Genomic DNA, 15,045 nt, shown 5'->3' with positions numbered 1-15,045 from the left:
ACAGGTTCTGATGTACAGCTTTATTTGAATGCTGACTCTGACTTTGACTAGTTTTATAGTTTCAGTTAAGTTTTTTAACTTCTCTGAACTTTAATTTCCACCTGTATGAAATAAAAAATAATAATATAATTAAATATAATTTTTAAAGTTTGTTTAAATAAGATAGTGTGAGCACAGTTCTTAGTGGAGTACCTACCATATAACTAATAGTCAAATTCAAAACTATTAGTATCACTGCGTGGCAATGACCAATAACAGCACACTCACTGTTAGTCATACAGGCATTTACTAGGCAATAAAATAGGTAACAAAATATTTGGTTACAAGATTAAAACTCTGTAGTAAAATTTTAGGAAGCTTCACATAGACAGCAGTTCTCTCAGGACATGGACCCTTCATAATTAAGCTTTAAGGTCTAACTCCTCAGGGAATGAAGCAGGAATAATTGGTTCACTATGAAGTGAAAAGAAAATCAGTAGTTTTATGTCTGAGATTACATAAGAAGCAGGAATAATATATAGTATAATATTCAATCATTATCCAGCACTCAAGTTATGATCTTTCACATTATTAAGTATCTTGATCACTCAATTTGGTCAATAAATGTCAAGCAATAATTCCATAAGATAGCCTGTGTCTTTATAATGTAGCAAAAAACAAGTGACCCTAGAGAACCAAAAAGCAATAAAGATTCAAAACAATGCAAGAGAGAATTTGGATGGTGACTAAAATAAGGAAGATCCAATAAAAGACTTGGGTTCAAGAACAGGCCCTCACTTATTGAAGAAATGTAAGAAAATAGAGGGCCCAGGTCTAGGAATAATAGCATTACTGAGTGAGTTTTTGGAACACAAATCTCAGTACTGAAGTAGATACAAGCAGATATGAGAATCAAAATATGTAACTCATAAGGACAAGAACTGTCATAGGTAGTACCAGAGCTGGGTCCTAGAGGCCCATTGTTTTAGTTGTTGGATCATGGGGAGATACAGGGGCACAGAAGGAGGGGCCAGAGTGGGTAGTGTGGTTTTGGTGGGAGAACTTGGAAGGCTAGGAGCAGCAGCTCATAACAGTTGACATGGAAATATTTCGATACATTTAATAACCATTAAAGCCACACTGATGGATATCAACAAGACCCATGATTGATACAAGATTCAGATGAGCTTATGAAAAGTCTAATCAGGCAGAACTACCAATATAGATTTAGAACTGCATGCTTAGATTTTTCATGGCCGAAAATTAGATTGTGATGATTTACTATTGCTCTCTGATTCTGTGTCAGCTAGGTTGTAAGCTCAGTGAAAAGCAGAAACTGCATCAATTTTGTTTCACATCTAAACCTATCACTTATCAACGTCCTCAACAAATATTTGTTCAATGAATGAAAACCCAGGGAGTTTGCCCTAGTAGCTTGAGTATGCCAAAGAAATGCCTCTCTGGAAGACAGAAAGTTCTAAGAACTTATTCTGGTTTTGAAGATCTGCTCCAGATTCAAGCTGGTCTTATAATCATGAACCCTTGTGTACAAACTTTATATATTACTTCATAAGCTTTTCCTAAGAAGACTATAACGGTATTCTACAATAATATGGATTCTCTACAGCAGAGGTGAATTCTTAAAAGAACCACACAAGTCCCTGGAATACTGAGATGGCCCCTAAAATTTTAAAATTCTACTTATATTCTATTTAGTAGAAATTGGTCTAGTGTATAAATGTCGAGAGAAATAAATTTTAGGAAATAGCCAAAATTTGAAACTCAATCATTCTCAGATAAAAACAATGTCTTTGACATTTATATTTATCAGGAAGAAGTGCCTCTGTTCATTTGAGGAAGTAAAAAGCAGAAACAATATTGTAGTTCTGTAAGCTACAAATTTCTCAGCTTTAAGTAGAAATTGCAGAAAAATCAAAGACTTAACTTCCCATTAAAAATAATTCAATCTTTTAAGTTGAAGTTAACATACCTTACTTTGTTTGCATAAATTTTACAGATGTTATTAAATATAGTTATTTAAAGACTATTTCATAAAATTGTCACAACTGCTCATTTATAATGAAAATTAATTATGCTTGATTCAGTATTTATTAATTTATTAGTATTACTTAGTATTATAAATACTAAATCAAGACATAATAATGTGAACATTTGGAAAATCACACAGCAATGTTTGGGAATCAAAAGTCATAAATTGCCCACAGGTTTTTTAAAAGGACAATTATCCCTACTTAATATTTTGAGAAAATTTTTCCAGGAATATTTTTCTTTTCTTTTCTTTCTTTGTTTTTTGCTATTAAATAATTATTTCATTTTTCATGAATTTTCACAGTTTTACATAGCCAATTGACTAATTTTCCATGCAAATGATTAGTCATGAAAACATTAAATGGCTTTTAATTTAACTTGTTGATTTTTTTCTTTCCTGTATTGGCTGAAAACAATTATACACTGACTACACAACTAATTCAGTTTATTCCACATAATAATCCTTATCCAATCATTCCTCCACCCTTCATCCAAGTCAAAATTATGTAGTAATGTTATATTAGCTGAACTTATCTGTTAAAGAAAAATAAATTTATGATATTTGGAGATAGACAGATAGATAGATCAATAGATAGATAGATATCTCAACCCCAAATCAGAAAATATATTCTTCGTTTTTCACTTCCAAGCATTAGCTTTAATAAGATCCAGAGTATCAGCTTACAACCTTGCTTGTACCATGTCAGTGGTAGCTCTTGCCTTAAGACCTTCATGGAGTTATACTCTATATATGTATTCTGCCAAATTAATTCTACTTTCATGTAAAAATTAAAAATAAAAAAGAACCTCATAGAGACTGGTTGCTTTTGGAAATTAGTCCATGAGACAGATCAAACCTGAAAATTCCAGGAATCCAGGATAGACTCTATCCTTTGAATAGGTTTCAATGTTTCAAGGATTCTCCTGGAAAAAAGTTACCTGAGATTGGGTCAAACCCTTTCTAAGTCCTACAACAGTTACCTAAAATCCAAAGATGAAATGCAGTTTAAAGTGACCCATACAGGGAGGCAGCAGCACTTTATTAAGCAATATTCTTAACCATCTGAACTTCTTTCCTGCGGAAATATGGTGATTCTCTTCAACTGGTGAATCATTAACATTCTCCAATTTTTAGAACCATAAAACTAATATTTTAAACTACTTTAATTGTGAGACAGAAGTAAATCCATTATTCTAGATATTTCAAACATAATTTTGAAAGAGAAAGGTGTAGTCATGAATGTGATAACTGTAGTGAAAAATAGAAAACCTGAACAATGCTAATTGCAACCTCATGTGCATATTTCATTAAAATATTGAAGTAAGCAGGTATGATGTCAGAATAAAACATAACAGCAAATTCATTATCTTTGCTTATTTAATTATTGCAGTAAATTTTAGGACATTTTAATCATAGTGTTTTTGCACAATAAGCGTTTTGATGAGGCTGGAAATAAGCATAGGCAAGAGCAGGATATTTTAAACTGGAGAGGGTAATTAATGCATTTAAATTAGATACTGGCTAATCGCTGTTTTTTATATAGTGCTATGCAATCTCAACACCATTTATGAATATGAACATTTCATAAATCAAATACTAACACATCACTGTACCTAAGAAAATCATTCACACCAGAATTATTGCCCAACAATATTTAATTCACTCTAGAAAATATAAAGTTTAATATATTCTGAATTTGAAAATCTCGTACTAAAAATACACAAATTTAACAAAATAGAAGACAATGTACACACAACTCTTTTTCAGTGTCTATATGAAAGTCAGTTTTTCCAAAATATTTTACCCATTGTCATTTCAGAATCAAACATCTGAATAATGGAAATTGAGATTATGTGAAGGAATGATAGGGAAAGGGGTGATGAAGAGATAAACAGAGTATAAATCAAAGATACTTATTAGGTCATAAAAATTTGAAGAGAATGAAAAGAATCTAAGGAAAATTTATTCAAAAGAATGAGTTAAGGGTATTGAGGTGACACAGTAAATAAAAATATAATCAAAACAAAAGATAATTGGAGGGGAAGGAGTGATTACTAATATACAAATATTATTAATATATAATTCATCCATATCAATACCATAATGGAAATTTGTACCATTATACTTCATAAGCAAAGATGTGCAATAATCATTTTACTCTTTCCAGAAGAAGTGTGAGGTATTAACTGTAAGGTCTTGTTTACAATTCTGCAATAAACTGCACCATCCCATAAGGTTAATTTATTTAATTCAGATTCCTAAATTTCAATACTATCTTGCTGACTTTTATTCTAACCCAGGATACTGTATGCTTTCATTTATCCCATCCATGAAAATAAGCAGGCATAACATAGTGATGTAACAAAGTTGATGCTTATCACAGGAAAATTCAAAATATACAGTTTTAATAAAAACAGCACTGGCAAAAAAAATCACCATTTTTTAGGACATCTTTCCATTTTTCTTTCAAATGTCATTTCAATTTAATTTTTGTTTAAAGTATTTTCTAATAGACCCCATACCCAAATTTTTATATGAAAATTATATATATATCATGATATACAAATTATAGTATATATTATATATATGCTTATACATAATATACAACATATAGCATATAATTTTCCATCCTAATGGGGAAGTAAATTGTCTTCTGTATTTACAAATTTGTTTTTCCAAGTTTCCTTTTCATCATTTGAGGTCTTCTTACATGTTAGTGGTTTGCAAAACTTTGTATATTTCTTTTCTTTGCTTAGGAATTAGAATATACCAAAAAATAAAACATACAATGTGTGTGTGTGTGTGTGTGTATGAATGTGTGTAAAATTTCACTAGGATATTCTGATTGTCAGTGTAAAAGATCCTGGATGTAAGAAATAAAATGAATGATTTAAGAAATAAAATGAAAATTTAAGCACTACTCATATGTCTATAAACTTTTTGTAGAGGAATAAATGTCTCATTCTGACATAGCTTCTAGTGGTCATTTCAGTAGCTTAGAGCAATCATGCACTACTTATTCTGCTTTTGCTGTAATTAAAGCTAAATGACAGTGAGGTGATTGATTTGGTGTGCCAGTGGCTATTATGTAGATAAACACAGAGCATACAAACATGAATGTAGCAATCAATAATGATGTTAAAACAGTAAGAAAATACACTCATAAAACTTAGTTATTGTAGTTATATCCTACAACAACTCAGATGTACACTGAGTCAAATCATTTTTTAAAGCAACATGATAACCATACCTCAAAGGAGATGTGACATGATAAGCCAGAGAAGATTGTTGTTAGGTCTCTTAAGTTAGTTTAACCAGTGTGCAGTTGATTCCTACTGTAAATGTAATGCAAGTTCCCTACCTGTTTGGTTTGATATTTGTAAGTTAGGAGTGCTGAATTCAGAACTGGTTCCATGGGAAATGTTACGAAGATTACATAGTGCTAAAGAGTGCAGGAGAGCTTCCTGAGTTTTTGATGCTTCTATGTTCTGCTCTTGGGAGATTTGAAGACTAATCTGATTTACATTGTTCATTAGCAGATTGGAAGCTATAAGATTGGTTATGGAGCAACACCTGGTGAGATTTTCTTCCAAAAACTGTTTATAGAGTTCATCCACCTTTTTTTCCATATAGTTATTAAGCATAGAATTAGAGAGAGGCTGCTTATGAAACAACATACTTTTTTCTCGAATTTCATCCCAATTCAATAACTTTGAGGTGTTTTTTTTCTGGAGAGGCTCAGTGATAGATTGGCCCAATGGTATATCCACTGAAAGTAAAAGAGGACCATTAGAAATATCATCATGTGTGTGTTCCACAAAGCAACCTGAATCATACATGTTCCCCACATGATCACCTCCAATCTGTAGATCAGGATAATTCTGGCAAATACTGGTACATGACCAGGATCGATATAAATCCACTTGTCTTTCATCATGTTGTTCTCTCTTTGGAATGGTCAATGCAATGGATACATTTCCTAGAACAGGTGTATTTTTGCATTTTACCACAGATTTTATTTGATTTGTACCATGACTTTGTTCAGTTAAACATCCTTCCATAACATTTTCTTGATTTTCCCTCTTAAGAGGGGGAAGTGAATTGTCTTCTGTATCCAAAAGCCTAATTTTCCAAGTTTCTTTTTCATTATTTGAGGTCTTCTTACATGTTACTGGTTTGCAAGATTTTATATATTTCTTTTCTTTGTATAGCAGTTCAATTAGGAAAGCTTCTCCAAGCATTTTCTTAAACAAATTTTCTAAAAGGAAGACTGTAATATTCCTGTAACATAAAAGAACTCATTAAGGCAATGCACATTAAAATGTCAGATAAGAATTTATCTCCTATGTGAAGAAAAATTGATTAAGGAAGGCAAGGTTTCTCAAAGGATAGAGAATAAAGCTAGGAAAAAAGAGACTTTAGTTCCAGTTCTACCACTAACCATTTTTTGGGGGGTAATTTATGTCTTGCTCACAATTTTCACATCAATTAAAGAGTAACATTACTTTCCTTCTTCACAGGCTTATCATCATAATATTTTTCGTGTATGGTGCTGGGCATTAAACACATGGGCTCAAAATGCAAGGCAAGCTAACCACCCCAATCAGGATAATATGATATAGTGTAATGAAGTGTTTTAAAAATAAAAACTTACCCAGATGTATAATGATCACATTCAACTGTCTTTTAGGATTAATTTGGAATTGACTAAAATGCCTAACCATTTATCTTCCAAGAGTCTACATAAAATGAAACCTGATTTCAAATAATTGGTTTTAAATGTGCTTTTAACTAATATTGTTTGAATCATAGCATTGAAAAATTACTATACCTTAAATGTGTATAAGTTGTGGGAAATATATGTTATTTGAACTCATGCAAACTTTCTGATTTAGAATAGATATACAGTCATTTATTTTTCAATAATATAAGGGCAAATAGGTTTCTCAAAATTGATAACCATTCTTTTAGCCCTTTTTCTTTTTTCTTTCCCTTTCTTTCTAACTTTCCTTTTCTTCTTTTGGACTCAAATCCTACAGTAATAAGCAGTTATTCCAATCTTTGGCATGGTTCTTAAGAATTCTTGAAGAATTTCTTTTTTTCCTATACTTTGTCAATGCATGAAAAAAAAAGCAAACTTGATTCAAAATACAATTTCCCTTTTTTAAGTCTATAGTGTCTACTATAAATGTTCCCAGGAAATCTACTTGTATTTATACTTAAAAAGAGTTTTGGAAGAAATAAAGCAATGTGAGCCAAAATATGATTGAATTTAGACTTACCTTTTAAAAGGTCAGGGTACCCATAGATTTGGTCTTCCAAGGATCCAACACTCCAAACACAAAATAAGTCCTTGGTTCTCAGCTTCGACTCACATTTTAGAAAGATAGCTTTAACCACATAAAATACTTCTGCTTTCTGTTCATACCCTATGACTGAAACAAAGGAATAGGAAAATGATGTGGGTTGATCACATGTGTGGTATGGTAATGATTACGTACTAAAAGAGGATCTTGAAAGTGTTTATTCAAGTTAGAAATGACAAAGAGAGTGGGAAAATGTTAACAACAATAGCTCTCTTCAAGTAAGTGAAGGTAGAGGCAAGGTTATTTTCATTTTTTTAAATGGCAAAAAAAGTAGTACCTGCATCATATTTTGTATTAATGAATAATTCAAAATAACCCAAATAAGAGTATGTTTAAATAAATTATGATAAAGCTGAGGAGTGATACTGGTCAAATAATAGTAGTATGTTGTGTGAATGTATGAATATGTAATGGCAAATTTCATCATTATGTACAACTATAATGTACCAATAAAATGCGGAAAGAACAAAACAAACAAAAAATGGTTTAAATGGTAAAAAAAGAAATCATGATACATCTAGGACATGAAATACTAATGAAATATTAATATGAAATATTAAACTGCTTTTATTACTGCAGTATAGTTACTTACACATTGTAGTGGGTTCATTTTGACATAATACACACATGCATGGAATATAACTTGTTCCATTTCAGCCCCCAGTACTTCCTCTTTCTCTCCACTTCTCCTTCCTCTGTTCCCCTTCCTCTGCTCTACTGGTCTTCCTTCTAAATATTTATAGTTTTTAATTGGCTTTATAGATAAAGCAAAGAGAAATTCACATGAGATATATATATATATATATATATACCCTATGACTGAAACAAAGGAATAGGAAAATGATGTGGGTTGATCACATGTGTGGTATGGTAATGATTACGTACTAAAAGAGGATCTTGAAAGTGTTTATTCAAGTTAGAAATGACAAAGAGAGTGGGAAAATGTTAACAACAATAGCTCTCTTCAAGTAAGTGAAGGTAGAGGCAAGGTTATTTGCTTGTATATATATATATGTAGCAAAATTTGGTCAATTTCATTGCACAGTTCCTTCTTCCCTTTTCCTGTCTCCCCTCCTTCCCCCTTAGTAATATTCCCATACTCCATTGATGTCCCTTTCATTTTCAGGGTGCCTGCCTTTTTTCTCTTATTTTGTTCTAGCTTCTGCATATGAAAGAAAACATTCAAACCTTCACTTTCTGAGTCTGTTTTATTTCACTTAGCATTATGCTCTCCAGTTCCATCCATTTGCCAGGAAATACCAAATTTCATGTAATATACTACATGAAATGTCATATGATAGCTCCATTACTAATCTTTTGAGGTAGCTCTGTATTGCTTTTCAAAGTAGTTGAACCAATCTGCAGTTCCACCAACAATGTATGAGTGCACCTTTTTATCCATATCCTTGCCAGAATTTATTTGTATTCTTAATGATTGCCATTCTAATTGGAATGTGATGAAATCACAACGTAGCTTTGATTTACATCTGAGAATTTTAATGATTTAATAGTATTATTGAACAATTACTACCAGTTATTCTACATGTTTTATGTACACTACTTAAAGCAGATAATATTATCCCCATTTTACAGAAAAAAAAAAGCAGAGAGAAAGGTTATATATTTGCTGAAGGTCACAAAACAGGTAAATAACAGAACTAGTATTAGTACCCAACAACTGGATTCAGATCTTATGTTATTAATCTCTACATGATATTTCCTAGTTATGTGTATAGAATGCACATTGCAGAATAGTATATGCAGAATGATTCCATCATGAATTGCTTGTGCTATGTGTCAAACATTTCCAAATACTTTACACATACTAATTTAATCATCATAATATACCTATGATACAGATACTATTATTCCATTTTACCTATAAGAAAAGAAGCACAGATAAGTTAGATAACTTGCACAGTATTGGGCAAATGTAAGTGGTAGAGTCCAACATCAAAACCTGTGTGCTTAACTTCCTTGCTGAACTGGCTTTCTCCCCCTTTTAATTGCCTTAATGTATACAACCATTTTGGTGGAAAAGGATGCAAACGAAACTGTAGTTCAATGTCAGGAAGTAGGTAAAGGGATAATTTTATTTTTAGATCCTATATTTCTATATTATTTGAATTATTGTACAATTAGCATGTATTCATGAATCATTTTGTCACAGGAAAGTGGGGAGCTGAAACTCCAAACCTTGGTTCTTATATTCCCAGGAAAGAAAATTTAACGTCAGACACCAAAAACTATGAAAGAGAACTTTATTATGAGCAAAAGTGACGTGAAAGTAAAGTAAAAGCAAAGTAAGGCTCAAGCAGTAAGCATTCTCAGGAGAGAAAATGGGCCATCCCCAAGCACAGAATGACACAGGAGACAATGCTTCTCCAAATTTATTACTGTTTGAGGTTTACCAGGAGAATTAGCATCCTTCTTCAGCAACCTTCACCAATCAGGTGTTTAACTCCTCCTTCATGTAGAGCAGTGGAGATTTTGACCTTGGTTGGTCCTCTCCGGAACTGTCATGGTGGTCATCCTATTTAGAGGGGCTTCCTCTATAAGTCAATCCCATGTTAATGTGGGCATTGAAGTCAGTAATAGGTCAGGTTACCTTAGTACACCTGTGCTACTAAAGGAATCTTCTCAGACAAATGGAGACACCTTTGGCCTTAATTCCTGACTTCACACCAACCTCAATGGACCCTGTAAAAAGTTGGTCCCATTAATCCTTTTCTTTTGACATATTTTCCTATTAGCCACTTTGCTTCTTTTTTCAAACCTTCTGTTTATTTTCAACAATTAACTACCACCCTTTGCTTTCTCTTCCACTTCAGAAGTAGTTTAAAGAAGATCCTAAAGTAATTTAAAGAACACTTCATGCATTTCACTATTCATTGCTAGCCACTACCTAACAATTTGAATGATTGAAAAAATAAATAATTCACACAAATGACAAGAAAAAAAATTTATCTTTATTATGTTTTTCCAAAGCCACAAATGAATCTAGATATAAACTGCTAAAGTAGACTGGGAAGCATAAACACAATTTTGACATAGCTGATATTTGGGGGTATAATTATTAATACAACTTTTGTTTCATAGTATTTTATCATTTTAAATAATTATCAAAAACACACTACAGAGAAGGTTAATATTAATTTTATAGGTCATACCAATCAAATTCTTTATTTTAAGCTGTCAAAGTTATCCTCTTACAAGAAATAGTGCATTAATTGGAGACAAGGGAATGGCTCACCATGAACTGAGGAAATATGTCACAATCCCATACCAGAAAGATAATAAAAGCAATTTTAAAAATAGATAATACCCATTTTGTCACAAAGGAATATTAAAAGGAAATGGAGATCTCAAATTCCTCCTATATTGTACTCCTTCATTGGTTATATTCTATTTTTTCTTGCTCACCCCTACATCCAGCTGATCCAAGTTGTATGAATGCCTTGCCTTTCACAAATGCCATAATCTTTCCATCTTGGATTGCTGCAAATACTTCCAGTCTTGCCCTCTTCTAATCCAATTAACATGTTAAATTGGTCTGCCTTTTATGAAAAACTACTAAAATCTTCAAAGGCTTCTAATCACCCGTGGATTAATACAAGTAGGTGCAATTTATGACATGCTTCAAAATGAAAGATGCTCTCACAAAAAATGTATATTTAGTCTTCACAGAAAATCAGCAAGTTGTGACTATACACAATTTTTCACAACAGTATACAACCTTGAAAATAATATTAAATAATATAAAAATAATATGAAACCAAAATCCAACATGAAATCAGAAAACCTCTGCTGATTTGCCCAGTTTACTTCCTCAGCCTCCCTGTTCTATTTCTATACTTGTTCCCAAAGCTACAATTGCCACGTTGCTTCATGATCCTTCCATCTACCAAAAATTCCTTTGTTCTTGTAAATCCCCAGCAGACTACACATACTTCAGGATGTAGTTCAGCTCTCAGTTATTCAGGGTTGCCTGCCTTGACTCACCTACTCTGGTTTAGGTTTCTCTACATTTACCTAACTTTATTAGGTTTCACTCTGTGAGTTGCTTGAAGGTAAATGTGGTTTTCGTTCTCTGTGTTCTCAAGTAGTATGGAAAGTGTCTAGCAATTATTATCATCAATAATAATTATTATCATTTTCTGAACTACTATTTAAACGATGTACCAAACATTTTTTACATACTTAACTCATTTAATTCTGACAAGGATGCTGGTAGGTAGGTATATGAACATACTCATTTTAACCACAGAGATACTGACACTCAAGAAGGAAATAATTTGCCTAAAATTCGTAGTTATTAAGTGGGAGAACCATACAATATGAACTTGCCTAACTCGGAAGCTGAGGCTGAGAGGTTCTTTGGTCCTTCGCTCTTAATTTCCATTATCTACCCACTTTTGGAAAACCCCCAAAATATTACCACTACATTGCACTACTGTAAAGGATTAACTGGAAAACAAATTCCGGAACATGAGTTAAGAATATATTGAAGGGGAAGCCAACATTTAAGCAAGAGGTCATCTTTTTACACAAGGGGAAAGAGAAGAAGTGCTAGGAGAGGCGGGGAATATTGCACCTGGTATTACACAAACTAAAAGTTTGATTCCCAGAAGGAAAGGGCGGGCTTCAAAGCACGTCCTCAAGAAGGGAGGGGGACAGGAGAGAGAAAAGAGGAACTTTCCTGTGCAAAGAGAAAAGATAACATGTTGTTATGGTGGTCTCCTCTCCAGGAGTACCTTTTGTTCTCTCCCTGCAATCTCATGCAACACAAGTTTTATTTATGTTTTTTTCACACATCACATTGCTTTTGTAATATTTTCTGCCTCAGGTGATTCCGTAATTATTACATGCCTGACTTCCCTTTCCAAGCAGGTAGGAGGGAAAATTGACATCATGCTGGGCCAGAAAATGCATTTTACACTTTCCGCTCCTCCTTTCCTGGGCCTCGTAAATGAGGAGATAAAAGAGGACTTAGCTAGTGTTTATCACTCCTGGGAGTCCAGCCCTCCTCCCCCCAGGCCGGTGGGGGTTTCCACCCTCTGGTCACCAGGAACCCGCGTTCCTCAGAATGGGCGCTAGCCTGCGCCACAGGGGCGCTTGTTTTCCAACCAATCCCGAGCGCAGGGGCCGCTGGCCCTTAGCAACCCGCATGGAGGAGGGCAGGGCTGGGTGTTCTGACTTCAGAAGCTAAGCTGAGTGAAGCAGCCGTGAAGTGGTTAACCTCATATTACTCCTGCAAAGTAGCCCGAGTGGAAACAATGAGTTCCATTAAAGTCTATTATACCAGCGTGTCAGGCTCTAGGGAGGTGAGTAGGAAGAAAGGGGCCTCAGCGTCAGGGCGGGAGGGTGAGAGCACTAGAGTGAAGGTATTCTAGTTGGGGACTTCAAAATTTTACTAATACTTTACCATAACCTTTCTGCCTTTCTTCTTCACCTCCATATTTTCTAGGCTTTCCGAAGTGGACGGTGCATGGAAGAATATATAATGTACTTAACTCTCTCATACAGGTTGTGCTGTAAGAACTGATAAGGGAAGTTTCTGGCATCGTGGACTCAACCACCTTAAGGGCCTTCGATAATTTTGCCTGTAGTTCAAATGGTGGAAATAAAGAAGCCTGTTTAGAATCGGAGAGGGAAAATGCCAGTGAATGAATGCCCAAAATCCTCAGAGAAAAGAACCCAAAAGGGACAAACTCAATTTTTTTTTTCTTTTGGTACTGGATATTGAACTCGGAAGTTTTACCAATGAGCTACAGTTCCAGTATTTTTATTTTCTAAAAATTTGAGGCAGAGTCACTAAATTGCTGTGGGTCTCACTAAATTGTCGAGACCTGAATTTGTGACCTCCTGCATTAACTTCCCCAGTCTCTGGGAATACAGGGTGCTCCACTACATCCTGCAAAACTGTCAAATTTTTATTGGTTCTTTTTAGTTATACATATCAGTAGAGTCCATTTTAATATAATTATACAAGCATGTAATATATCTTATTCTAAATAGGATCCCGGTCTTGTGGATATACATGATGGTGAGATCCACTGTGGTATATTCATATATGTACATGGGAAAGTTATGTCAGATTCTTTCCACTGTCTTCCATTAAACTGTCGATTTCTAATAAGTAAGTCTGCATAGATCAGACTTTTCTTAGATGAATTGAAATTTAAATGACTTCTTTTTACCAGAATGTAGGAAATAATATAGAACAGTATGGTGCAACAGAAATATAATAAAAGCCACATATATAACTTAAAATTTTAGTAGCCATTTTAAAAACAGCTGAGATTAAATTTAAGATGTTTAACATAAAATATATAAATGTCATTATTGCAACATGTAATCAGTATATGAAATGCAAATATTATACATTATTATATTTTCTTCAAATTCCAGTATGTATTGTGCATGTACTACATATAGTGCATCTCATTTTGGAGTAGCCACATTTCATTCCATGATAGTCACATGTGACTCATGGTTATCACATTAGGCAGCACAAGTATAGATGGACCAATATATGGGTAAGAACTTTCTACTACAAAATTTTAGAGAAAAACAAAAACTAAAGGATTTGGAATCAATTATAAATGGTTGGCATAGCTTCATCACACTCCTGCTGTTTGTCAGACACCAGACACCGTATCTTCAGAAGGAATGAGATTTGATTCAGTCTTGAAAGAGTAGGCTGTTTTTGCATAAACCCTGATAGATTAGTGTTTTTGCCTGTGTACTAAGACACAATAACAATAAGCAGATTTAAAGAAAGAAACCTGTGGGCTATTTTACCAGGTTTTTCTTTTTAACTTTATGATTAATATTATTGAATTTAGTAGTGACAGTATGTTAGAGGGAATGATTTGGAGTAAGAACCAAAATGAATGCAGCAGATCCCCCACTGAACTGTTGTTGGTCCATGACATAGTATAGATAACAATCATCTTGAGGATTTGTTAAAACAGATTGTTCCTGGGACCCACCCCCAGAAATTCTGACACTGTAGATTTGAGGTGGCCTATTGCTGATGCTGCTGGTCTGTGAATCAAACACAGAATAGTACTGCTCTAGGCAACCCTACTCTAATGGGTTCCTCTAAAAAGGTTTTGAAAAATTACTATAAAAATGTGACTGAAATCTCATGTAACATGATTTTGCAATTTTAAAAACTAATGAGTCTTAGAAAGTAGAAATGCTGAATTTTAGAATTTCAGAATTTTCTCCACTATCCATTGGATATAGGCAGTTTTCTAAGCATGGCAGGATTACCATTTCAAATCATCAGACAAAAAAACCTACTGACAAGCACTTTCATAGAAATCCCACTCGAATAAGCTGGATCTGTATTTGTCAGATAGTTTTTGCATGTTTTCTTATTCTAGCATCAGAGATTTTATTTAATAAAATTGACCAAGTTTGTCACATGATAATGTAGTAACCTTAATTTTACCTAAGATTTATACTGTGTTTTTTTAAAAATATGGCTATTAGTAAGTTTAAAAAATAATTCTTGAAATTTTACCTTAGCCATAGTATGTGTTTTAGGAGAAAGAACAATGGGAGAAATACAGGCTATTAGCAGATGATATGAATTTAACAGTTCATATGGAAGGACAAAGTAAGAAGTGGCCACCTTGA

General features: G+C 33.5%; 1 protein-coding gene and 1 pseudogene across 1 annotated transcript; both read right to left on the bottom strand.

Annotated features, from left to right (window-relative positions):
• The window catches only part of LOC124974039 (prickle-like protein 2), a 695,630-nt pseudogene that overhangs the window by 458,497 nt on the left and 222,088 nt on the right, over window positions 1-15,045 (bottom strand).
• Tasl (TLR adaptor interacting with endolysosomal SLC15A4) lies at window positions 4,528-7,445 on the bottom strand. Its single transcript, XM_047537611.1, has 2 exons — window positions 7,312-7,445; window positions 4,528-6,310 (listed from the first exon to the last, which is right to left on the bottom strand). The coding sequence occupies exon 2, from the start codon at window positions 6,268-6,270 to the stop codon at window positions 5,362-5,364; it is 909 nt and encodes a 302-aa protein (XP_047393567.1). The 5' UTR covers window positions 6,271-6,310; window positions 7,312-7,445; the 3' UTR covers window positions 4,528-5,361.

Source organism: Sciurus carolinensis, unplaced genomic scaffold, assembly GCF_902686445.1.
Source record: "Sciurus carolinensis unplaced genomic scaffold, mSciCar1.2, whole genome shotgun sequence".
Classification (NCBI taxonomy): Eukaryota; Metazoa; Chordata; class Mammalia; order Rodentia; family Sciuridae; genus Sciurus; species Sciurus carolinensis.
This window is presented reverse-complemented; position numbering and strand designations above follow the sequence as displayed.

Excerpts from the sequence above, each read along its gene's own strand:
- Tasl (XM_047537611.1), bottom strand. The coding sequence starts at position 6,270 with ATGCTTGGAGAAGCTTTCCTAATTGAACTGCTATACAAAGAAAAGAAA.